This window comes from Hypanus sabinus, chromosome Y (genome assembly GCF_030144855.1).
Source record: "Hypanus sabinus isolate sHypSab1 chromosome Y, sHypSab1.hap1, whole genome shotgun sequence".
NCBI classification, from domain to species: Eukaryota; Metazoa; Chordata; class Chondrichthyes; order Myliobatiformes; family Dasyatidae; genus Hypanus; species Hypanus sabinus.
The window spans coordinates 989,968-1,016,418 of NC_082740.1; the positions used below are offsets into that span (position 1 = coordinate 989,968).

A 26,451-nucleotide genomic window follows, 5' to 3' on the forward strand; every position below is an offset into this window, starting at 1 on the left:
TGAACTTTATATTTCCATTGGACAATACATTATCCCCTAGACAACGATACTTATTTCTTATTAATTATTATTATATCTGCACTTTTAGGTGGGTATTGATGACGTTTATTATCTGTATATTTGCATTGATATTATTTTTGTGTATTTTTACTAATAAATACCATTAAAAATAGTATCATCAGACTTCAACGGACATCTCTATCTTTGCTGGTAAGTCATCCAGTTACGGGGTTCGTAACAACGTGGGGCCACGTCTCGAGATTTGATACCAAATTGGAGGGCCAGTAAATCGGGCTTTTAAGTCCAAACTTGGATCTGGTTCTGCGGGTAGCCAGACGGGAAACCAGCAAAGATGGATGTAGACGAATTTATAAAAAACCCGACTCTGGAGGCTGCCACAAAGTCGGACTTGGTAAATATTACGAAAGGATTAAATCTCGCAGAGGTGAGGTTGTCAATGAAAAAGCGGGAGGTGCGGAATGCCATAACTCAGTATTATATTGTGAAGAATGTGTTTTCGGCTCAGTTATTGGAAAATATCCCTGAAAAGGTACCGGCTAGTGGGATGGCTCAGTTAAGAGTTGGAGAAATTGAGGCTGGACGTGGAACAGAGGAAGAGGGAGCATGAGCTCCAGCTAAAGGAGTTAGAGGTGAAAAGGGAGCAGGAAAGAGCTGAAAAGCAGAGGGAACATGAAATTGTTAAAACAGCTGGAAGCAGCTGAAAAGGAGAGAGAAACTGAAAAGGAGAGGGAAAGAGCTGAAAAGGAGAGGGAAACAGCTGAAAAGGAGAGGGAAAGAGCTGAAAACCAAAGGGAGAAGGAGAAACAGAGGCAACATGAGATGGACATGGAGAAGTTAAGGCAAGAGCGAAGGGCTCAAGGGCCAGACTGACAGGAGAGATTTAATGTTAGTAGGGAGTTTAGGTTAGTACCTCTGTTTGAGGAGACTGATGTTGTTATTTCTTGCATTTTGAAAAGGTGGCAGTGAGTCAGAAGTGGCCCAAAGATCAGTGGGTGGCGTTGTTACAAAGTGTGTTAAAAAGGAAGGCACAACAGGCATATGCGGCGTTGTCTGTGGAAGAGGAGGAGTCTGAGAATTATGAGAAAGTAAAGGAGGCCATTCTTCGTGCCTACGAATTGGTACCTGAGGCCTATAGACAAAAGTTCAGAAATTTACAGAAAGTGTGGAATCAGACGTATGCAGAGTTTGCCTATGAGAAGGATGTGCTCTTGGATCACTGGTGTGCAGCAGAAATGGTGGAAGAAGATTTTCGGCATCTCAGGGAGTTAATTCTGATTGAGGAATTTAAAGGTTGTATTTCGGATGATATCCAGATGTCTTTGAATGAGAAGCCGAATAAGTCCATATCCGAATTTGCTAGGTTCGCAGATGAATATGCCCTAACCCACAAGACAAAGTTTTCCTTGAATAAGAGTTACCAGAAAGACCATGGGAACGGCAGAGAAAGCCCGCCAGCTGAGGCAGAAATTCAGCCGGGAGCTAGTGGTAAAAGTAAGGACGAAGAAAGGCAAGACGGCAGGAGGGGTCCTGGCTTGACCTGTTTTAATTGTGGAAAGGTGGGTCATATTGCATCTAAGTGCTTTGCTCTGAAGAAGGAGACAGGAAAAGGGAAAGCAGCAATCCCTACAGGATGTATTGTGTTGATCAGTAAATCGACGAGAAAGCCCCAGGTAGACAGAATACGAGAGGGGCTGAGAAATTTATGTCAGAAGGAACCGTGTCTGTGAAAGAGGGAGAAACACCAGCTCCAGTGCGGATCTAGAGATACTGGAGCTGAGCTATCATTGATTCGCAGTACGGCACTAGATTTTGGTCCCGAGATTGGAGAGGTAGCTTTGCGAGGCATAGGAAAAGGGACAGAAGCTGTGCCTTTGCATAGGATCATTATAAATTGTGAGCTGGTATCTGGACCAGTTGAAATAGGGGTGCGGTCAGAATTACCGAGAACTGACGAAGACATCCTTCTGGGTAACGATTTAGCTGGTGGTGAGGTTTGGTTGGCCATGGAGCTGACGAGCCAGCCCGTAAGTGTTGAGGACCCGCCCCTAGATTCCAAGATCTATCCCACATGCGCGACCACTCGCTGCATGTCGAGAAAGGCAGCTGAGAAAGAGGCCAGTATCAATTTGGCTGAGACGTTTTTACCGACCCTGTACCAAGAGGTGTTAGAGGGTGGTAAAACAGAGAATAGGGAGGTGAAAGAGAGTAAGGGAGAGGAGGTAGACCTACCCTTAGCCAGGAGGAAATTTATAGAGGCACAGAGTAAACATGAGAAACAGATAAGGCAGTTAGAAGGTCAAGGATTGGACATGGATGATCTGTCTGGTTTGACAGAACTGTTTGAAGAAGTTGAAAATTTTAAAGGTGTTCCCGATAATGAAATGAGGGCAGTCCTAGATGAAAAGGATGCCATTACCTTGAAGAAGTCTGCTGGGTTGGCAGATGAGGTTGTTTCAGCCCACGGGGTTGAGTTTACCCCGGAAGGGAGTTGCCCAGAGAGTAACTGGGAGGATCAGGGGAACTTTGAAGTTGAAAAGGGGACGAGTATTGAAAGCCTGGAAGAGGCAGCTGTCCCATTTGAGTGTGTTCAAGATGTGGATGCACATGGTACTGAACCTAGTAATGAAACTCAGGAAAAGTCTGAGGTATTTGATTCAGTTAAAAAGGAATGCAGTCCTTGTGGGTCAGGTGCACTTGGTTCAGTGAAGAAATGGTTAATCTTGGTACTATTGGGAAGAGAGAATTCCCAGTTGTTTGTGTTAAAAGGTGTGTTAAAAGTTAGTGAGGAGATAAAAGGTGGTGATGTGAATCTTATTATTGAAGGAGAAGGGAAAAGTGTAGTTCCTAAATTGAATCAAGAAAATTTAAAGTCTGGATTGGTGTCAGAAGCAGTAACCAGGCTGACAGGACAATGGCTTGTTAACACGTTGCCTGCAAATCAATTACAGGTTGATTTGGAATGTAAAGGTGCCCCACACACTATTCAAGGGTGTGCTGTGAAGAAGCAGAATTTGAAATGCTGTTTGGACAAAGAGGGATCGCTTGCAGATTTTAAACTGAAAACCAATAGAATGAAGGGTCCTGAAGATAAAACTAACGACTTGCTTAAAAATAAAGAATTGTGTGGAAATTCAGCAAATGGGCTGAGTTTGGAAAACATTGTTGATAAAATAACTCCTATGAAAGGAGCATGCAAAAGCCTATTCCACACTAGTATACAAGCTAACCACGTGGGAGTTAACGTGGAAAAGGGGCGTGTTGACAGGATGCCACTTTAAAAAACAGGATCTGGTTTTAAGGGATTTCGACAAAGCATGTAAATAATAAAGACAACCCCATGGAAGATTGACTGTTTAATTTGAAAGTAAAATAAAGATTAGTATTTGCATGAACTTTTGTAGAATACACGTAAGCTAAGATCACAACTCTTTAGTTTTGTTTTGCTGAAGAAAATAAAAGGTGGTTATTAAATTGAAGACTGATGCTACAAGAATTTATTAAGGTACAAGATATTAAGATATTAAAGGAAGTGACAATGTAATCGCTAACTGTTTAGATGCTGAATTGAATGTATAACTGTATTACTCTGTAGTGAAAAAAAAACTCTTTGGCATTGTGTTAGATTCTGAAGTCCTGTAAGTCTCTGTATTAATTAATTTTTACTTGTGGCAAAAATCCTAGAAGGAAGGGGCTGTTACGAAAGTGAAGCAACTCTGAGGGGCCGAAGGGTACAAAGTCGCCCCCTCCTTTTTGAGAATCGCAAGATCGCTATTATTTCGGGTCTGAGGCCCAGGAAATGAGAGACACACCCAGAATACACAAGGTTTGGAATGTGTCCTAACATCAGCGGAACAGAACCATTGATAACTGCCATTATCTCTTGGAGAAGGAATTGTGTATTGAGTACTGTACTACTCATTGAAACCCCTCAGGGACAACCAGAGTGGTCTGGTTGAGGGATTGCATCATCCCAACCTGACTGACATCTGAGACCCCGTGAGTAAGGATAAAAGAGGGGTCTGGGGGAACACCCCTTTAGACGCACCAGCAGAAACGCTAGAAATCCCGTGACAGCATTTTATAGCAAAAGCCGGTGGCGTCCTCCCTTGCCTGGATGGCGAGCTCACCACGGAAGAACAGTTTAGCTAAAGGAGAAGTCACACTTGAACGGCCACGACAACGAGACACCTGACGGATCTAAATCATAAAAGAAAGCCGGCAAGTTTTTTCTCTTTCTCTCCAACAAAGTGCAACACAGCGACAACCAAAAAGACGGCAGCTTGTGAAACTGCAGTGAACTTTATATTTCCATTGGACAATACATTATCCCCTAGACAACGATAGAGCTTATTTCTTATTGATTATTATTATACCCGCACTTTTAGATTTAGTATTGACGACGTATATTATCTGTATATTTGCATTGATATTATTTTTGTGTATTTGTACTAATAAATACTGTTAAAAATAGTATCATCAAACTTCAACGGACATCTCTATCTTTGCTAGTAAGTCACCCAGTTATGGGGTTCGTAACAGAGGAAAAAACAGCACTCCACAGAATGAGTTGAAATGTAAAATATGGACAAAATCAAAAATAGTTAAAAGGACTAAAAGCTCCAAGGAAATAGATTGTATTGAAAAGATAGGCAGGTAAACACAGGGGATGCTATGGCTCTGTTGGTAAAAAAGTGTCAGATCATCAAAAAGAGGTGACGTAGGGTTGGAAAGTGTTGAATCATTGTGGTTAGAGCTAAGGAAAAGCAAAAGTAAAAAAAGCCCAGAAGGTTTTATGTACAGACCAGCAAACAATAATAAGGATGTGGTCTTCCGATTACAACGGGAGATAGAAAACACATGCCAATGGTTAATTTCAATATGTTGGTAGATTGGGAAAATCAGGTTTGTTCTGGATCCCAAGAAAACAAGGTTCTAGAATGCCAACGAGATGGCTTTTTAGAATTGCTCAAGGTTGAGCCTACTAGGGTTTCAGCTATTCTTGAACGGAAATAGTGCAATGAACTGAAAATGATTAGACAGCTTAAGGTAAAGGAACTCCTAGGGTCAAATGATCATTATATGATAGAATTTTCCCTACAATTTCAGAAGGAGAATCCAAAGCCAGATGTATCTGAATTACAATAGAATAAAGGGAATTACAGAGGCATAAGACAGGAGCTGGCCAAAACTGATTGGTAAAGAACACTGGCAGGGATGATGGCAAATCAGTAATCCCTGGATTTTCTAAAAGCAATTCAGAAGGTGCAGGATATTATATACCAAAGATGAAATATTCTAAAGGCAAGATGACACAATGTGACTGAAAAGAGAAGTCAAAGTCAATATAAAACAGTGGATTGAAACTTCTAAAAACTGAGGAAACTAAAAAATCAGTAAGAAGTTAAGTACAAAGGTAAGCTTGCCAATAATATGAAAGAGGATACCAAAAGTAAGTTTGGGATCAAAAGGCTTGTCATATAAAGAGCATTTAATGGCTCTGGGCCTCTGTTCTCTGAAATGCAGAAGTATGAGGGATGAATGAGAAGTGACCACAGGAAACAGCCTCAAAATAGAGGGGTGTCCTAGAATATAGACGAGGAGGGATTTCTTTAGCTAGATGAATCATTGCTACATGTGTCATTAAGTACATTTAAAGAAGAGGTTGGCAGATTCTTAATTAGTCTGGGCATGAAAGACTATGCGAAGAAGGCAGGAGTTTGGGGTTAAGAGGGATATGGATCATCAATGATGAAATGGTGGAGCAGACTTGATAGGACAAATGGCCTAATTCATCTCCTATAAATTGAAGACTTTATGGAATCAGAAAATATGCCATGAGTTCAGAGAAGTGATAAAATCATGGTAAAAGATCAACCATGATGTAACCATGGTCTAAGGTGGCAGATTACCTATAAAGATGTATAGATTGAAATATTAAACTATAGACATACTATGCTGAAGCTGAAAGCACGGCAACACCTGCAGAGTGCCTCCAGCACATTTGATTCAAAACAACCTATTTCTGTGTACATTTTTATGCATTATATGACAAATAAAGCTATATTTATTTTTTATGCAATTATAAACAAGTGCTAAGTAAAACTGAAAATTTAGTAACTGATGAGAAATGATCACAAAGATTCAAATGATCTTATGTCCTATATCCACAGTTGTAATTAACATCATTTTATTTGAACTAGTAACATCTGAATAATGACCTGAAAGATTTGCTGCAACTTACAGTACTGTGTATAAATCAATGTGGAGATGTGGAAATGTGGAGCACTGAGGGAGTTTATAAATTCAAGGGTACAAAGGGGAATGGTGAGGGTAAAGTGCAGCAGGAAGGGATTGGAACAGATGGCAGAGAAGGAGTATCGGGGCAAGGGTAGACACACTCTGCCCTGAGAGAACAGACAAAGTCATTTGATTCCAAACAATTGGTTTATTAAACATTACAGAATGTCTCTCTGGTGCTTCCTGCTTCCTTCTTTCTTCTTTCCCCTTTTCTCCACCATGATTCCCCTCTCCCTGTCCTTTCCCACTCTCAGTCCACAATAGAGACCCATATCAGAATCAGGTATATCATCACTCAAGTGTCATGAAATTTGTTCATTTTTTGCAGCAGTTCATTGCAATACATAAAATTAATACAGTACTATGCAAAAGTCTTAAGACACCCTAACTGTATTATATATAGCTAAGACTCTTATTTAGTACTGTAGAATGCCAGCATCAAGGTCTTTTAGTTTCTTATCCATTTTATTTATTTATTTGGAGATACAACACAGAAATGAGCCCTTCAATTCCAAAAAACCCATGCTACATAAATACACACATGTAACTAATTAGCCTCAAACCCTTATGTCTTTGGACAGTGGGAAGAAACTGGCGCACATGAAGGAAACTCACACGATCATGGGGAAATTGTAGCAGGATTGAACTGCAATCACTTGCGCTATAAAACACAATATCGAATATGTTACCATGTTTATCCCCTTCAACAAACTCCCTCCTTCATCTCCAGGCAGTTTTTCAACTTTATTTAGTGAACACCATTTTGCCGTAACCACAACTGCCACGAAACAATGATGGTGAAATTGACAGGATCCCCAACTTATTAGTCCACTTTTAACATTAACAGATCTGTAATTATCTCGTTAAAATCTTACTTAAAGATGCTGATGGGCTAGCAACAAGAATGTTTAAAAAGTTCAGAGCCAATTTATACCCAAATTATTTTGTTATTGCTGAAAGGATCAGTTTGCTCCTTTTGAATGATATAAATATCAGGGATTTAATTACTACCACTCTTGTCCACTTCCTTTCAGATTCATTAACTGCCTTTGTCATTTCTCCAAAACATCTTTGTTTTAAACACAAGAAATACCAACCCCCTGCTGCCTTTCCTCCTCTCTTCTTTTCCAATGCCCAATATCCTCTCCTATCTGATTCTTTCTTCTTCAGGCCTTTCCCTCTTCCACCTGTCACGTTCCAGCTTCTTACTTCATTCTCCCTATCCCACTTTCCTTCTCACTTATCACCTGCCAGTTTGTAGTCTTTCCCCTCCTTCCTGAAAATTATTAGTTAAAAAAAGTTATTAAGCAAGTATTATTATCTTTGACATATTTAAACTATAAAATTTAGCAGCAGAACAATGGTGTCTGTCCTTCTGCTGGGATTCCGTGAGCATCTTCTATTGTCCCTGTTTTGCACCTCACTACTTCTCAAACTCATGCAGAAAAAAACCTCTCCACAAATCCCACATTCTCTTTTAGAAATACAATGCCACCAATCCCTCTCAAATGTTCTATAGCATCCCATGGGATAGAAAGCTATATAGACAAATCTCATTAGTTGACACCACATTCCTAAGCTAATCAAATGACTTCATCATATCTTAACAGAAACCCAAGTACTGGATTGTAAAGTTTGATTAACAAAAATACAATGTGTTTTACTGCAGAGCTGCACAGAATGAACACCCAAAAGCATGCCTGCAGTAATACAATTGAAAAACAGGTCCTTCTGACAAAAATAGTCAAGACCTTGATATTTTTTAAGCATTTGGAACTTAACAATTATTAATAACACAGCATTCATGTGTATTTTGTGACTACAGGACCTCCATTCCATTTGTAAATGCAAGTTATATATCTTGAGGATGTGACTAAACACATTGATGAAGGAAGAGCAGTAGTGTATATGGATTTCAGCAAGGCATTTGATAGGGTACCCCAAGCAAGGCTTATTGAGAAAGTAAGGGGACATGGGATCCAAGGGGGCATTGCTTTGTGAATCCAGAACAGACTTACACACAGAAGGCAAAGTGTGGTTGTAGACAGGTCATATTCTGTATGGAGTTCAGTGACTGGTGGGGTACCTCAGGGATCTGTTCTGGGAACCCTACTCTTCGTGAATTTTATAAATAATCTAGATGAGGAAGTGGAGGGATGGGGTAGTAAATTTGCTGATGACACACAGGTTGGAGGTGTTGTGGATAGTGTGGAGGGCTGTCTGAGGTTACAGTGGGACAATGATAGGATACAAAACTGGGCTGAGACTGGCAGATGGTGTTCAACCCAGTTAAGTGTGAAGTGGTTCATTTTGGTAGGTCAAATATGACGGCAGAATATAAAATCAATGGCAAGACTCTTGTCAGTGTGGAGAATGAGAGGAATCTATGAAGAATGACAGGAATCTTGAGGTCAAGGCTTCTTACTGTGGTAAGAAGGCACACGGCGCATTGGCCTTCATCAACTGTGGAACTGAGTTACAGCTATACAGGACCCTGGTCAGACCCCACTTGGAGTACTGTGCTCAGTTCTGGTCACCTCACCATGCGAAGGATGTGGAAGCCATAGAAAGGGTGCAGAGGAGATTTACAAGGATGTTGCCTGGATTGGGGAGCATGCCTCATGAGAATAGGTTGAGTGAACTCGGCCTTTTCTCCCTAGAGCGTCGGAGGAGGAAAGGTGACCTGATAGAGGTGGATAAGATGATGAGAGGTATTGATAATGTAGATAGTCAGAGGCTTTTTCCCAGGACTGAAATGGCTGCACAAGAAAGCACAGTTTTAAGGTTCTTGGAAGTAGGTACAGAGGAGGTGTCAGAGTAAGTTTTTTAAGCAGAGAGTGGTGAGTGCGTGGAATGGGATGCCAGTTACAGTAGTGGAAGTAAATATGATAGGGTTTTTTGAGAGACTCCTGGATCGTTACAAGCTCAGAAAATAGAGGATTGTGGGTAACCCTAGGTAATTTCTAAGGGAAGGACATGCTCAGCCCAGCTTTGTAGGTCAAAGGGCCTGTATTGTACTGTCAGATTTTTATGCTTCTATGTTTCTCTCTCAACGTTGGGCTTGCCACAACACTGTTTACAGATGCATCATATTCCAGCATATCTGGAGGTTTCCCATTTCTCTGAGACTCTCTGTTCATCACAGTTTCAGTTTCTCCAGGCTTAGCCACTTCTTGTGACTGTTCATGTTTACTTAGGGATAGACCACCCTGTCGTTCATTCATACCTCCAGCAACTCAGTTTCTCCTGTCCATGACTGAACTCAGCTTCATATCCAATTATACTGCAACCCAGATCCTCTTCGTTGTCTGGCTTTCCACTGCTTGCCCTCCCCACTATATCCAGATCTGGACTAGAAGATTCAGCTGTCTCTTCATTAACTCTTGGGAAGTTTGCATGAGGTAAAGCATACCACATACCCATCCTTCATCCTCTGTACATTCAGTGGGTTCAGCCAGTTGCTCTTCAGATCCTTCTGCTGAAATTGAATTATTATATGACATCCTCAGCTTGTCACCTTTCTGTTCTCTTTCTCCTTTGCTGAGTACTTTTCCTAGGTGTAGGTTCCATGCTAGACTCCAGGTCAACTTACCCTCATATAATTTGAATGGAGAATTCTGACAGGACCTACCCATCTTCAGGCTTCAATGGAAAACTGGGAAATTTGGCATGGATCTCCATTTCACAGTGTGTAGAATCCCAGACTACACTGCCCTTGTAGTCTTACATTTCTTACTAAAACTCTGTACCTCCAGGCATCAGTTGAGAGAATTTGAACTTTTGATCAGATCCCTTCTGTTTCCTTATCTTACCAGAAACCCACATACTGTGTTTTATAGAAAAGCTGCAGGAAATAAAATACCCAACAGTCTATCTGTAATAATACAATAAAACAAGTTCTTAAACAGGTTGCTGGTGCGTGAGCAGGTGGTTAAGGCATTGGTCTAGTGATTTGAAGGTCATTAGTTCGAGCCTCAGCTAAGGCAGCATGTTGTGTCCTTGAGCAAAGCACTTAACCACACATTGCTCTGCGACAACACCGTTGCCAAGCTGTATCGGCCCTTGCCCTTGGACAACATCATGGAGGGGGAGACTTGCAGCTTGGGCAACTGCCAGCCTCCTTTACAGCCCTGTCCAGGCCTGCGCCCCAGAAACTTCCCAATGAGCAATTCCATGGTGTCTCGAGACTAACAAATGCCTATATAACCAGCGTATTATAGGTGCTTAACTGGAGACCATAGTTTATAATCATGGAAATCATGGGTTAGCTAAATACAACAAGGAAGTTATGCTCCACTCTGACAATAAACACCGACTTTAAGTCAGAATTTGTATCTCTATACAGGAACTAAAAAAAACATAGAATTGTAAAATTGAAATGTATCCAGTCTTAGAAACAAACTAACAGAAATTATGGGAATGAATTTTATGATTTATGATAACATTATTTTATTTTGCATGATCTAGAATTACCTTTTTGTAGAGCACTAGGAAACAAGAGTGTCACCTTCTCATCTTCATTCTGATAATTGAACCCTGTTGCATTTATTTCTGTAAGATGATATGAACAAAATTTTATTCTTGTTAAGTCACTGCCATCAAAGAGACCACCCTAACATCAGCCATTCTGGTTTGGTGCAGCATTCTCTTACAATATATGAATATTAAAGCTAGAGAAAGGGTGAAGCCTACCATTACTGCAGGCCTTGTATATGTCCAGGACAAAGAAATGGACAGGAAACATTATTGAAGACTCTACCAACACAGCAAATGACCTTTTCCAAAAACTACCTAATGTGCTGTGTCATAAAACAGTCTGTCAAACCCTCCTCTAGTTTACAGGGAATAGTGCAAGAAACAAAACACATTCAGAGAACAGATGTTCTCTGGGTAAAAATGACCTGTTAATGACAGAGCTCAGAGAAGAAGGACTAAACTAGTTCACACTGACAGGAAGAGGTGAAAGTAACCCAAATAAACAATAGTGGTGTGTAGAATGTTGAATTCTGAGCATGTCGAACATTGAAGTGAATGGGCAGCAGAAGACCTTGAACATGCATACACTCAGTGGCACTTGCAACTCTCAAGGATGTTATCTGCAGACAAGGAATAGCCATCCCAATACAGTTGAAAGCTTGAACCAGACTTGTTTTAAGAGAAAACTGCCCAATTTTCACCTGCATATAAATTGTAGCATGAAAGGTCCCAACACACTAGACCACTTCTACACTATAAGAAGGAATACATATCACAAACAAGAGAAAATCAGCAGATGTTAGAAATCCAAGCAACACACACAAAATGCTAGAGGAACCTAGCAGGTCATGTAGCATCTATGGAAAAGAATAAACAGTCCAAGTTTCAAGTTGAGACCCTTCATCAGGACAAAAGACAAAAACATGAGAAAACAGAGTAAGAAGGCGGGTAGGAGGAGGAAGAAATACAAGGTGATAGGTAAAACAGAAGAAGGGGTGAACATAGAACATAGAATAGTACAGCACATTACAGGCCCTTCGGCCCACAATGTTGTGCCGACCCTCAAACCCTGCCTCCCATATAACACCCCCACCTTAAATTCCTCCATATACCCGTCTAGTAGTCTCTTAAATTTCACTAGTGTATCTGCCTCCACCACTGACTCAGGCAGTGCATTCCACACACCAACCACTCTCTGAGTGAAAAACCTTCCTCTAATATCCCCCTTGAACTTCCCTCCCCTTACCTTAAAGCCATGTCCCCTTGTACTGAGTAGTGGTGCCCTGGGGAAGAGGCGCTGGCTGTCCACTCTGTCTATTCCTCTTAATATCTTGTACACCTCTATCATGTCTCCTCTCATCCTCCTTCTCTCCAAAGAGTAAAGCCCTAGCTCCCTTAATCTCTGATCATAATGTATGCTCTCTAAACCGGGCAGCATCCTGGTAAATCTCCTCTGTACCCTTTCCAATGCTTCTACATCCTTCCTAAATTGAGGCGACCAGAATTGGACATAGTACTCCAAGTGTGGCCTAACTAGAATTTTATAGAGCTGCATCATTACATCGCATCTCTTAAACTCTATCCCTCGACTTATGAAAGCTAACACCCCATAAGCTTTCTTAACCACCCTATCTACCTGTGAGGCAAGTTTCAGGGATCTGTGAACATGAACTCCCTAGATCCCTCTGCTCCTCCACACTACCAAGTATCCTGCCATTTACTTTGTACTCTGCCTTGGAGTTTGTCCTTCCAAAGTGTACCACCTCACACTTCTCCGGATTGAACTCCATCTGCCACTTCTCAGCCCACTTCTGCATCCTATCAATGTCTCTCTGCAATCTTCGACAATCCTCTACACTATCTACAACACCACCAACCATTATGTTGTCTGCAAATTTATCAAACCCACCCTTCTACCCCAACATCCAGGTCGTTAATAAAAATCACGAAAAGTAGAGGTCCCAGTACAGATCCTTCTGGGACACCACTAGTCACAACTCTCCAATCTGAATGTACTCCCTCCACCACAACCCTCTGCCTTCTGCAGGCAAGCCAATTCTGAATCCACCTGGCCAAACTTCCCTGGATCCCATGCCTTCTGACTTTCTGAATAAGCCTACCATGTGGTACCTTGTCAAATGCCCTACTAAGATCCATGTAGATCACATCCACTGCACTATCCTCATCTATATGCCTGGTCACCTCCTCAAAGAACTCTATCAGGCTTATTAGGCACGATCTGCCCTTCACAAAGCCATGCTGACTGTCCCTGATCAGACCATGGTTCTCTAAATGCCCATAGATCCTGTCTCTAAGAATCTTTTCCAACAGCTTTCACACCACAGACGTAAGGCTCACTGGTCTGTAATTACCTGGACTATCCCTACTACCTTTTTTTGAACAAGGGGACAACATTCGCCTCCCTCCAATCCTCTAGTATCATTCCCTGGTCCTAGCCAGAGGTTCAGCAATCTCTTCCCTTGCCTCATGGAGCAGCCTGGGGAATATTCCGTCAGGCCCCGGGGACTTATCTGTCCTAATGTATTTTAATAAGTCCAACACCTCCTCTCCCTTAATATCAACATGCTCCAGAGCATCAACCTCACTCATATTGTCCTCACCATCATCAAGTTCCCTCTCAGTGGTGAATACTGAAGAGAAGTATTTATTGAGGACCTCGCTCACTTCCACAGCCTCCAGGCACATCTTCCCACTTTTATCCCTAATCGGTCCTACCTTCACTCCTGTCGTTCTTTTGTTCTTCACATAATTGAAGAATGCCTGGGGTTTTCCTTTACCCTACCCGCCAAGGCCTTCTCATGCCCCATTCTTGCTCTTCTCAGCCCCTTCTTAAGCTCCTTTCTTGCTACCCTATATTCCTCAATAGACCCATCTGATCCTTGCTGCCTAAACCTCATGTATGCTGCCTTCTTCCACCTGACTAGATTTTCCACTTCACTTGTAACCCATGGTTCCTTCACCCTACCATTCTTTATCTTCCTCACCGGGACAAATTTATCCCTAACATCCTGCAAGAGATCCTTAAACATCGACCACATGTCTTTAGTACATTTCCCTGAAAAAACATAGTCCCAGTTCACACCCGCAAGTTCTAGCCTTATAGCCTCATAGTTTGCCCTTCCCCAATTAAAAATTTTCCTGTCCTCTCTATCCTTTTCCATGATAATGCTAAAGGTCAGGGAGCAGTGATCACTGTCCCCCAGATGCTCACCCACTGACAGATCTGTGACCTGATCCGGTTCATGAACTAAAGAGCTGAGAAGTCAATTAGTGACAAAGAAACAGGACTGGAAATGGGGAATCTGACTGAAAAGCATAGAAGGCCATGAAAGAAGGGGATGGGGGAGTAGCACCAGAGGGAGATGTTGGGGAAGTAAAGAGATGAAAGAGAAGGAAATGGGAATGGAGAATGGTGATGGGGGGACATTATCTGAAGTTCGACAAATCGATGTTCATGCCATCAGGTTGGAAGCTACCCAGATGGAATATAAGGGGTTGCTTCTCCAACCTGACTGGAGTTGAGGCAACAATCATAAATTGCTCTGCATGCTATTGAGTTTTAAATGTTGTATGATGAATGGAGATCTTACCATCAATCTCTCAGCTTGATTCTTCTGTATACTAAAAAGTTCTGGTGCAGTCAGATTGTGAGTTATCCACTGCAACCTACCAGATTCTGATGTGTTCTTGTAATTACACTAACTGATGGCTAAATGGGTTTAATTGTGACATTTAAGATGCTGATGGGGGTGGGAAAATAGCAAGTAGTGGCAGTATCAAAACACATCTGGTTAACCACGTTCATAGGTGGTTATGCACACTGCTACTGAGTTGGCCAGTGCCCTGTACTTCCACAGCATACATGTGACCCACTCCAGGGAAAGTGGCAACTGGGTAGTTTGACTGGGGTACACTAATCACACAGTAACACAGATGTCCTAAGGTAAGCTCAAGCAGAACACACACCGCTCATAAAAATGGAAGATTATCAGCATTTTACACATAAACTTAAGCTTGAACACTCTCTGGTCTCGTTAAATGCAGAAATTAAGTAACTGAAGTATTGCAAATGAAACTGAATATTATCCAATTTACAAAAAAATTCAGTTCCAAACCAGCTCACTGCCTTCAGAAGCACCAATCGTTATAGCAGATAACAGGCCTTTTGCTCCCAAGATTAAACTAACACATCTTTCCCACAAAGCCTTCCATTTTTCTTTCCTCCATATGCCTAACTAAACCTCTCTCCCAACCCTTTTTTATGCCCTGGATCCCTACCATTAACCGAAGAATCTGTGCACTTCAAGTTAGAAACTCCTGCTTTATAAGGTTATCCCTCAGCCTCGTATCCTTCGGGGAAAACAATCCCAACCAACTTGTACAACCAACTCTTCTGGTTTCAATAATATCCTTACAGATCTTTTTTTATTTCACACCTTCTCCAGTTTAATGGCATTTTTTCTATATAAGAGCAACCAGTGCTCCAAATATGGCCTTACAATTGTCCTGACAGCTAGAAAATTATATCCAATTCCTTTACTTCATGTGCTGACGAAAGCAAGCATTCCAAATGCCACCATCTACCAGTGAGTGATTGGCATCAGCCTACTTGCCATCAATGACATATATAGAGAAAGCTGCCTGAAAAAAGCCAGCAATATCTTGAAGGATCCCACCCATCCTGCCCATGGATTGTCTGTCCCACTCTCATTGAGGGGGAGGCTATGTAGCATTCACCCAAACTCAAAAACAATACTTTCCCCAAACAGTAAAGATGATCAACACTTCCATTGACTAACCCACGTTACAACACCCCTTACCACCACCACTTAATAATTTGTCAGTCAACTTACACACAAACACTCTTTCCAGATGTTACATTATGGACATTCAATAAATCCATGAACAGTTGCAGGCAAAAGTTTGTGAACCCTTTGCAATTAAATTTGCATTAAATACTCATAAAACATGGTCTGATCTTCATCTAAGTCACAATAATAAGACAAACACAATATGTCTAAACTAATAACACTTGTACTTCTACTCAATACTGAATAAACCATTTAAGCAATCAGTTTAGGTTCAAAATAGTAAATGAAACCCCAAGGTAAAGTCTTCTACAAAAGCTATTTGGAGTCAAGTGTTCCAATTAGTAAGGTGAGGTTGGAGATGTGGGTTGTAGAAGTGACATGCCTTATTTTTAAAAAAGACACAGAAAGTCACATTACTGACAAAGCCTGCTCTTCTCAAGAAAGATCAATGCACCGTGCCTTAATCAAAACAATTTTCGGATGATCTTAGAAGAATTGTAGAGATACATGGTTCAAAAAGGTTATGAAAGATTTTTATAAATGAAATGAATGAGGAAATGAGAGGGATGGGTTGGTAAATTTGCTGATGATACAAGGGGTGTTGTGAATAGTGTGGAGGGCTGTCAGAGGTTACAGAGAAACACTGATAGGACGCAAAGCTGGGCTGAGAAGTGGCAGATGGAGTTCAACCCAATAAGTGTGAAGCAGTTTATTTTGGTAGGTCATATATGAGAGCTGAATATAATATTAATGGTAAGACTCTTGGCAGTGTGGAAGATCAGAGGGATCTGAGTCCATAGGACACTCAAAGCTGCTGTGCAGGTTGACTCTGAGGTTAAGAAATTTTACAGTGCAATGGCCTTCATCAATCATGAGATTAAGTTTAGGAGAAAGAAGTATTGTTGCAGCTATATAGGACCCTGGTCAGACCCAACTTAGAGTACTGTGTTCAGTTCTGGTCGCCTCACTACAGGAAGGATGTGGAAATCATAGAAAGGCTGCACAGGAGATTTACGAGGATGTTGCCTGGATTGGGGAGAATGAGTGAACTCAGCCTTTTCTCCTTGGAGCGATGGAGGATGACAAGTGACTTGATAGAGGTGTATAAGATGATGATGATGGTCAGTGGGATTAGGTGAGAGTAAGCGTTTGGCACAGACTAGAAGGGACGAGATGGCCTGTTTACGTGCTGTAATTGTTATATGGTTATTTTAATAGCATTGTTATATGGTTATTTTAATAGCATTGACAGAGCTGAAATTCCCAGGGCTGAAATGGCTAGCAGGGGAGGACACAATTTTAAGGAGCAGGGGAGGGCATAATTTTAAGCTGCTTAGAAGTAGGTACAAAGGAGATGTCAGGGGTAAGTTTCTTACGCAAACAGCAGTGAGTGCGTGAAACGGGCTGCATGAAATGACTGGTGGATGTGTATACGATAGGGCCTTTTAAGAGACTCCTGGACAGGTACATGGAGCTAAGAAAAATAGACTATGAGTAACCCTAGGTGATTTTTAAGGTAGGGACATGTTCGGCACAGCTTTGTGTGCCAAAGGGCCTGTATTGTGCTCTAGGTTTTCTACGTTTCTTTGAAAGCACTTCTAAAGACCTGAGTTTTCATCAGTCCACAGTAAGCAAAACTGTCTCCAAATGGAGGAAACGCAATACTATTACTACTCTCCCTAGGAGAGAGCATCTTGCAAAGAGCACACCAAGAGCACAATGTGCAATGCTGAAGACCAGCTTCTGGGACTGTAGACAGATAATAAAAAATTTGAACTTTCTGGCAGAAATGCACATTGCTACGTTTGCAGTAAACAGGTGACTCACTATAGACTATAATCAAAACCTCATCCCAGTTGTGAAGCATGGTGGATGGAGCATCATGATTTGCTGCCTCAGGGCCTGGACAGCTTACAATCATTGAGGAAACAATTAATTCAAAATTGTATCAACATTTTACAGGGCAAAGTCAGGTTAGCAACCCATCAGCTGAAGCTTAATAGAAGTTGGATAATGCAACAAAATAATGATCAAAAACACAAGAGCAAATCAATACCAGAATGATATAAAAAGAGGGAAAAAAAATGTGCTTGGTATGTCCAAGTCAGAATCCAGACCTTAAACCAATGGAGAAGGTGTGGCAGGACTTGAAGATGATAGTTCATACCAAGTATCCCAGAAATACCAATGAACTGAAGGGTCTAAAATTCTTCCTCGCCATTATACAAGACTGACCAAAAGCTATAGAAAACATCTGGTAGAGATTATTGTTACTAAAGAAGATTCTACCAGTCATTAAGTATAAGGGTTTACATACTTCTTCCATCCCAACTGTGAATAATTAAACCATGTGTTCAATAAAAAATGAAAACCATAATTGTTTGTGTACTAGTTTAGGCAAATTCTGTTTATCTTTTATTTTGACAGATGAAGATCAGACCACATTTTATGAGTAATTACTGCAGATACTAGGTAATTACAAAGAGTTCACAAACTTTTTCTTACAACTATAAGCTATCTAATGAATTTATCTTTCTTTATTGTGTTTTATTATTGTGTTTTTTGTGCTGTATCAAATCCAAATAATAATTATTTTGTTCCTCATTACATTTGTGCACTGGAAGTGACATTGCTTAATGGTATTGGTCCATGGCATAAAAAAAGGTTGTGAACCTCTGCATTAAACAATATTCAGTCTACTATACTAAGCTTTCATTCCTCCACCACAAGTACGAAGTTAAAGAAAAAACAAAGAAACATAGAAACCCTACAGCACAATACAGGACCTTTGGCGCACAAAGTTGTGCCGAACTTTAGAAATTACTAGGCTTATCTATAGCCCTCTACTTTACTAAGCTCCAGGTACCTATCTAAAAGTCTCTTAAAAGACACTATCGTATCCGCCTCCACTGCCATTGCTGGCAGCCTATTCCACGCACTCACCACTCTCTGAGTAAAAATCTTACCCGACATCTCCTCTGTACTTACTCCCTAGCACCTAAGCTGTGCCTTCTTGTGGAAACCATTTCGGCCCTGGGAAAAAGCCTCTGACTATGCACACAATCAAAGCCTCTCATCATCTTGTACACCTCTAGCAGGTCACCTTTCACCCTCCTTCGCTCCAAGGAGAAAAGGCCGAGTTCACTCAATCTATTCTCATAAGGCATGCTCCCATCCAGGCAACATCCTTGTAAATCTCCTCTGCACTCTTTCTATGGCTTCCACATCCTTCCTGTAGAGAGGCGACCAGAGCTGAGCACAGTACTCCAAGTGGGGTCTGACCAGGGTCCTATTACAGCTGCAATATTACCTCTTGGCTCCTAAATTCAGACCTATGACTGATGAAGGCCAATACACTATATGCCTTCTTAATCACAGAGTCAACCTGCAGCGCTGCTTTGAGTGTCCTGTTGCTCTTGTGTGTACCATAAGTTGCACTGACTCAGCTAGGTTATTCCAGCAGCTCTTCCCAAACGTATCATTTCTACTAGCAAAGATAAAAAGCGAAGAACTACCATTAGAATGCACTGGGAAGTGGATGTTAACCCCAATAATAGCTATAATTTTGTGTAACGTTACAATGCTAATCGCTCGAGTTTATATCAATTGATACACCCCCATCAAACATTGCATTAACACAAAGGTCAATAACATTTTATTTGTTTTTCTATATGCTTTTTGCTGAGCTTGAAGGTTAGGTCACAAATGTTTCGTCACTAGTTGAGGTGACATCATCAGTGCTTTGATAATTGTTTCTGCTGAAGGCATATTGGTTTGGCCCATTATTTTGATTGGTTAGATATTGTGCTGGCCATCTCTTGTTATTGGTCATTGGGAGTGTATGTTTTATTTGTTCTTTGGGTTTGGATTACAGTGATTCAAACTAGGATTTGGTGAGCAAATTTTTGGAAAATAAATTTGACTTGAGAGCACTATTGTGATTTTACATTTGCATCGAGTCTCACAGTAATTTTCTTGAGATTGCGTGGACTAAATCAAATTCAGTAAAGACCAGTTTCTGTCAGGATAAGAATCTTAGGAAGCAGAGCTGAATCAGCTATGTGGCAGTTCTAGTCAAACATGGTTACTAACCTTTCTAGCCTCAGTTTAGTTGCTGTTGGGCCTTGCCATTGTTGAGGATGGGGCCTGTCCTTTCTATTAGTGCCAATGGTTTAATGTGACTCTTATTAGGGAAGGGGAAGGGTGTCTAAGCAAGTGCTACACCTTGCCCAAGGGTGATTTGCAGGCTAACAGAGGATAGAAGCACCTTTCACCTCCTTTAGCAGAAATGCATTTCCACCTCGCAGCACATTATAGCTTTCAATTGCAGTGAAGTGCCAATAGAGCCAGGAGCAAGTAGCCTGCAGCAGTCAAATTGGTCATAATCAATTTTTCATGATTATTACATGGCTTATCATCATAGTTCAAAATTTCTACACTTCCTAATTTGTTTCTCCTGATTTGGAACAACACTTTACAGTTCTACGGTTACCTCCTTGTATTTCAACAAATAATCATAATTTATGGAACAACCTAAGCTAACACACACACAAAATGCTGTAGCGCAGCAGGAAAGGCAGCACCTATGGAAATGAATGAGGTTTTGAGCTGAGACTCTTCATCAGGACTGGAAAGGAAGGAGGAAGATGTCAAAATAAAAAGTTGGGGGGAAAGAAAGGAAGACAAATTAGTTTATTCGTGAAGTCAGGCAGATAGGGGAGGGGGGGTGAACTAAGAAACTCAGGATAATTCTAAAAGGTAAAGGGCAGAAGAAGAAGGAATCCATTAAGAGGAGAGTGGACCATGGAAGAAAGGGGAAGGAGGTGCAGCACCTGGTAGAGGTAATAAGCAGGTGAGATGAGGTAAGTATAGATCAGATGCACATTTTGCTGATGGCTATGGTGGCAGAACTTCCTTTTCTACTGAATGCAAGGCCAACATGCTCAAATTGCCTGTCACTTCACTCTTACTGCTTCAGCTGACCCTACATCTTTCACTAACATCTGCTCTTCATTCTAACTCCCATAATATAAATACAAAGTTAATGACAGTCATCAAATAGAATTTACATAAGTGTGGCAGTAAATATTCATTCATACATAATAGTCAACTATAAAAATTATTCCCAATATATTTTTACAGTTTAAGATGGACAAAGTTGAGAGCCATTTTCTCTAGTCATTGTCAGGCACTTTTTAAACAAATGGAAATATTGCACACACTTCAGCTGACTTACAAGGAATAGCTTTAGTAACAAGGGGAAAATGAGGTTTAGAAAGACAATACCAGAGCCAATGCTCTATCAATTAAAGCAACGTAGAGTGATGAAATCAGGGATTAAAAAGTGACTAAATCTGCAGGGAGTTCAGACTTCTGCCACTCAAAAATCTGACCCTTCAAATCTGATGAAGGATCTTGGCCTGAAATGTCAACTCTTTGCTTCTCCTCATAGTTGCTGCTTGATGCAGCATTTTGTGGATGTGTTACTCAAAAATCTGCATCAATGTTGGACACCCATGTTTACATGTTTTCCAAAGAAAACAAAACTTTATAACAACATCAACCACAGATAATTTATTTTCTTCACTATCTTTAGCCATTTAAAGTAACTCACAAAAGTCCTTTGCGTTTAGAACACAGAAGCTTTGACCTTCTTTTCCAGAACTTTTGTCATAATAACATAAATCTTTTTAATCTGCTACTGATAATCTTGTTACTCCCTATTATATTTACAATGTGCCTATTGTAACTGAAACAGAACGAACAATTTCTTTTATTGCACTAAAAAATGTTGCTGAAATTTAGGTTCTAAGCCTTCTTCTGCTAAGTGCTTCTTTTAAGAGGATGGAACTGCACAGTCACAATATTAAAAAGCCCTGCTGAATGTGGAGATGATGCTTCCTATGATGTCGTCATCTGTCAAGTCTTCTGACAATGGAGAGACACTGCTTCAGAGTACGGGGACGTCCATAAAGAGAAAGTTCTTTAGCCAGTGGGTGGAGAACTTGAAATTCATTGCTACAGTGAAGGCCAAGTCACTGGGTATACTTAAAGTTAAAGTGGAGGTTGAAAGATTCTTAATTAGTAAGGACGTCTAAGGTTATGAAAAGAAAGAGAATCAGGTTAACAGGGATAATAAATCAGCTGCGATTGAATGGCAGAGTAGACGTTATGAAACAAATATAATCATATAACCAAATAACAATTATAGTACGGAAACAAGCCATTTCGGCCCTTTTAGTCCGTGCCAACCGCTTACTCTCACCTAGTCCCTCTGGCCCACACTCAGCCCACAACCCTCCATACCTTTCCTGTCCATATACCTATCCAATTTTACTTTAAATTACAATACTGAACCTGCCTCTACCACTTCTACTGGAAAAAATGGCCTAATTCTGCTCCTACTTCTATCATCTTACATATCAATGATATGTGTGCCACTGGACAATACACTGACACAGCTCACCCTGCTCTTCTAGGGCACTAGTATAATTGTCACCCTTTTGAAGAAGGTGTGAGATAAAGATGTCCTTGAGCACACCGGACGGCACAGATTTGCAATGACCTACATGGTACGCCATCATGGCCTGATGCCTCCCAAGGGTTCACGCTCTTGATAGATGTCAATCTCCGAGACCGAGTTTACAGGATCACCATATGCAGCAAACTTCTCCCAGCTCTAGTTTTATTCTCCATTTCTAAGTCTGCGTGCAGGAAAAGAATATCAGGATTGTATGTGGTGACATGTATGTACTCTGATCATTAATTTTATTTTGAACTTTGTGGTTTCACCTCTTAGGAGGTAATGGCCTGCAAACCTTCCCAGAGCCCATATACATCCAACTCTGTTTCTAGCTTCAATCAGAATTGTTTTTCCACCCTTAAAATAGTTGGTCAAGCTTGAACTTCTTGTAGAGTTTTGCATCACTAGCCTTGAATGCCACATATCTAGCCCACAGCAGACTACAAATATCTGGTTCCTGTTTACCCTCCTGGTACCCTACTGTCCTGTTTATTATTTATTGTAATGCCTGCACTGTTTTTGTGCACTTTATGCAGTCCAGTGTAGGTCTGTGGTCTAGTGTAGCTTTCTCTGTGTTGTTTTTTAATTATTACGTAGTTCAGTCTAGTTTTTCTACTATGTCATGTAACACCAAGGTCCTGAAAAACATTGTCTCATTTTCACTATGCACTGTACTAGCAGTTATGGTCGAAATGACAATAAAAGTTGTCTTGACTTGACTTGACTTCATCCACGGCTTTTAGTTTGGGTATGTCCTATATGCTCAAAAGGCACACATTCATCCACGTGGACCTTGATGAAGTTGATGACAACTGTGGCATTTTCATTCAGTTTTAAAGATGATTCCCTGAATATTGTCTAGTTCACTGACTCAAAACTGTCCTACAAGAGCACATCTTCCTTCCTTGACCGTTCCTTCTTGGTGTCTTTAGTCTTTAGTCTCTGTCTATACACTGGGAGTTGAAGTACAACCAAGTGATCAAACTTTACAAAGCATGGGATGAGATAGCATGGTAAGAGTTCTTGATGGTGGTATTAAAGTGGTCAAGTGTGTTAGCTCCTCTGGTTCCAAAGGTGATATATTTCGTAGTTGTTGTTTAGAGATTTCAAGCTGGTCTGGTTAAAATCCCCCACAACGATGAGGAAGGCATTAGAGCAACTGTTTTGTGACTGTTAGGATTGCCTTTGACCTGGACCAATATCCAAGATAACCAATACCTTTTCAAGCTGTTGGGGAGGGTTTAAATTAATTTGGCAGGGGATTGGAAACCAGAGTGCTAGGACAGGTTGTTATGTGCGTACGCATTGCGCACCCATGTTTTTGTTTTCTATCTTCCGTTCCCTCCCTCTCTTCACTTAGCTTTCTTTGTTTTAGATGTGCCGAGCTGCTGTCAATCTCCATTCAGAGAGCTGCTGTACCTACCCCCTTTATAGGACTGTTCCAAACAGGATTTGGAAAGTACAATTTAAAAAGCCAGCATTCGAGAAGAGAGGGAGAACCACTGGGAAGAACTTCACATTAACGAAAGTAGTCTCGCGTTCTGACCAGTGTTTTTGTATTGTGGATTTTGGCTTCTAGATTACTCCCTTAGATTTGGTTGCCCTAGATAACTTCTGTAAATAAGTGCAGATACTGCCACAAGGACCACCTTTCTTCTCTTCCCATTGTAAACAATGTACTACACTGAGGGTTGACTTGTTTCTATGTTGCTTTCTCTGAACCCCTAGACGAGCCAACAAGGGGGACATAACACTGAAAATGGGACAGCTGGTATACAAGTTGACACAATATGTAGTTGAAACCTTGAGGTTTCAGAAGGACATGCAGATGATAGGGCAAAATTGCAGTCAGTGGGATGAGTTGAAGTGTAACACAAGAGTTAAAAGAATGATGAATACATGACTGAAGTTATAATATTTGAATGTAGACAAGTATATAAAAAATTGATAATCTTGTAGCATGCATAGTTAGCAGATATGACACTGTGAGCATCACCGAATCATGGGTGAAAGAAGATCAGTTATAAACTTAACATGCAAAGAAACACACTGCATTGAAAGGGCAGGCAGGTAAGGGTGACGGCTCTAATGGTAAAAAATGAAATTAAATCCTTAGAAAGAGGTTACGTACAATACGATCTGATTAGGCAACTTATTAATTTAAAGGAATCTTTAGAAGGCAGTCATTAAAGTATGATAGAATTCACCCTGAAGTTTGAGAGGGAGACAATAAAGTATCACTATTGCAGTACCGATTACCATAGAGTAAAAGGAATTGCAGAAGAATGAAAAAGGAGCTAGTCAAAGTTGATAGTAAGGAGACATGATCAGGGATGACAGTGGAACAGCAGGAGCTGGAGTTCTGGGGATAATTCAAAGGGTATAGATTATCTACATCCCAAAGATGAAGAGGTATTCTAAAGGGAGGATGGAGACTCTGACAGGAGTGGATTAAAGACATTGGAAAAAAGGGGGATGAGAACCAGAGGGAGTTGATGGCAGATGAGAGAGGGAAGTGGGAATGGGGAATGGTGAACATGGGCAATTCTTGAATGTTCAAGAAATGTATTTTCATGTTATTAAATTGGAGGCTACTCAGGACTCCTCAAAATTGAGTGTGAACTCGCAGTAGTAGAGGAGGCCATGGACTGACATGTTAAAATTGCAATGGAAAGTAGAATTGAAATGGCGGCCACCAGGAGATCCCGCATCTTATTGCCAGAATTATAGGCCAACTAGCTTTTCAACAACTGGAAAGATGTTTGAGTCCATTATTATAGATAAAGCATCAAGGTACTTAGAGGCACATGATAAAATAGTCAATAGTCAGCATGTTTCCTTAAGGAAACAAGTCTGTTAGAATTAAATCTTTTTGGAATTCTTTTAGGATGGACAAAGAAGCGTCAGTACACGCTTACGTGGATTTAAAAGGCCTTTGACAAGTACTGCACATGAGGTGACTTAATAAGAGTCCATGCTGTTACAGGAAAGATACCAGCATGGATAAGAGTGGCTGACTGGTAGGAGGCAAACAGTGGGAATAAAGGGAGCCTTTTTTGCTTGGCTGCACCGGTGATACAGATCTGTGTTGGAACCTATTCTTTTTATATGTCAGTGATTTAGATGACAGAATTGATGTCTGTGTATGGCCAACTTTGTGGACAATAAGAATATCGCAGGAGGGACAGGTAGTGTTAAAGACTTAAGGACTTAAACAGATTGGAAGAATGGGCAAAGAAGTGGTAGATGGAATACATGTAGAGAAGTGTATGGTAGATGGAATTAAGGTGTGGACTATTTTCTATATGAGAAAATTCAAAAATCAGAGGTACAAGGACTAGGATGGATTCCCTATATGTTAACTTGCAGGTAGAAAGAGTGATAAGGAAGGCAAATGCAATATTAGCATTTATTTTGAGAGATTTAGAATTTAAAAACAAGGCTATCATGTTGAGAAATTATGTCACAAAGAATATTGTGAATAGTTTTAGCCCCTTATCTAATAAAAGATCAAACAATCCAAGGATCAGTTATTATCAAAACATGTATTCATATTCAGCTCTGAAACTGATTTCTCCAGATAGCCATGAAACAAAGAAGGAACATATGCTTAGAAAATATTCTTGATTCCTTTTTGCGGCAATGTGTTTTCTTTGTCTAAAGAAATCTAGTATTTGTTTAAAATATTAAATACTGCTACATTAAAATTTAAATGAAATTATCATGAAAATCCACTAATAATTTCAAAAGGTAAAGATTTTGTCCTGTCTTCTGACCATCCAAAATAAAATTTACTCTTAAAATAATGGATAATTTGCAAGTTTACAACTTAAGCAGAAATTCAGTAAGATATGATATTTGAAGTTAAATGTCCTACTTGTGTATTTCAGTCATACTTAGAGTGAGAACTTCAACAGTCTCGCTCTAAGTACAACAGGAATTGTAAACAAGGTGGAAGAGTGGAGCCTTGATTAGATGAGAACTAACCATCAGGAGGGGGACAACAAGAAGGGTGTAAATACCACCAGCCTAGACATACCCAGGCATCATCCCTGATGAAGGTGGCAGAGTTGATGATCAAAATGTTGGTAATAATCAATACCTGTACTGGATGGAAGCCTGAGCAGAGTTTATTCATCAGATATACTAAGAAAGCACTAGATCTTTTTTTAATACAACAAATAGCCTTACATTTGTCAATCTATTATCAGCAATCAACAAAGTCAGTATATGAAAGCTTTTCCCCTCCTCCTATTGCCCATTCTGGCTCTCTTACCTCCTCTATTTTCCTTAACTATTTAT

The 26,451-nt window shown here is 40.5% G+C and overlaps 1 protein-coding gene across 6 annotated transcripts in view; it reads right to left on the reverse strand.

Moving 5' to 3' along the window:
* Positions 1-26,451, reverse strand: part of LOC132385332 (puromycin-sensitive aminopeptidase-like) — a 330,919-nt gene that overhangs the window by 242,391 nt on the left and 62,077 nt on the right. For 3 of the 6 annotated variants that reach the window (XR_009509156.1, XM_059957353.1, XM_059957356.1), the window contains one exon: positions 10,792-10,869. The exons of 2 other annotated variants lie outside the window; for them this stretch is intronic. Coding sequence is in view for 1 of the 4 variants with exons in the window: in XM_059957353.1 (XP_059813336.1) it covers positions 10,792-10,869 (78 nt within the window). In the remaining 3 variants the exon portion in view is untranslated. Of the gene's footprint in view, positions 1-10,791; positions 10,870-22,195; positions 22,331-26,451 lie in introns of all 6 variants that reach the window. One more of the 6 variants, XM_059957355.1, reaches the window with a different exon arrangement.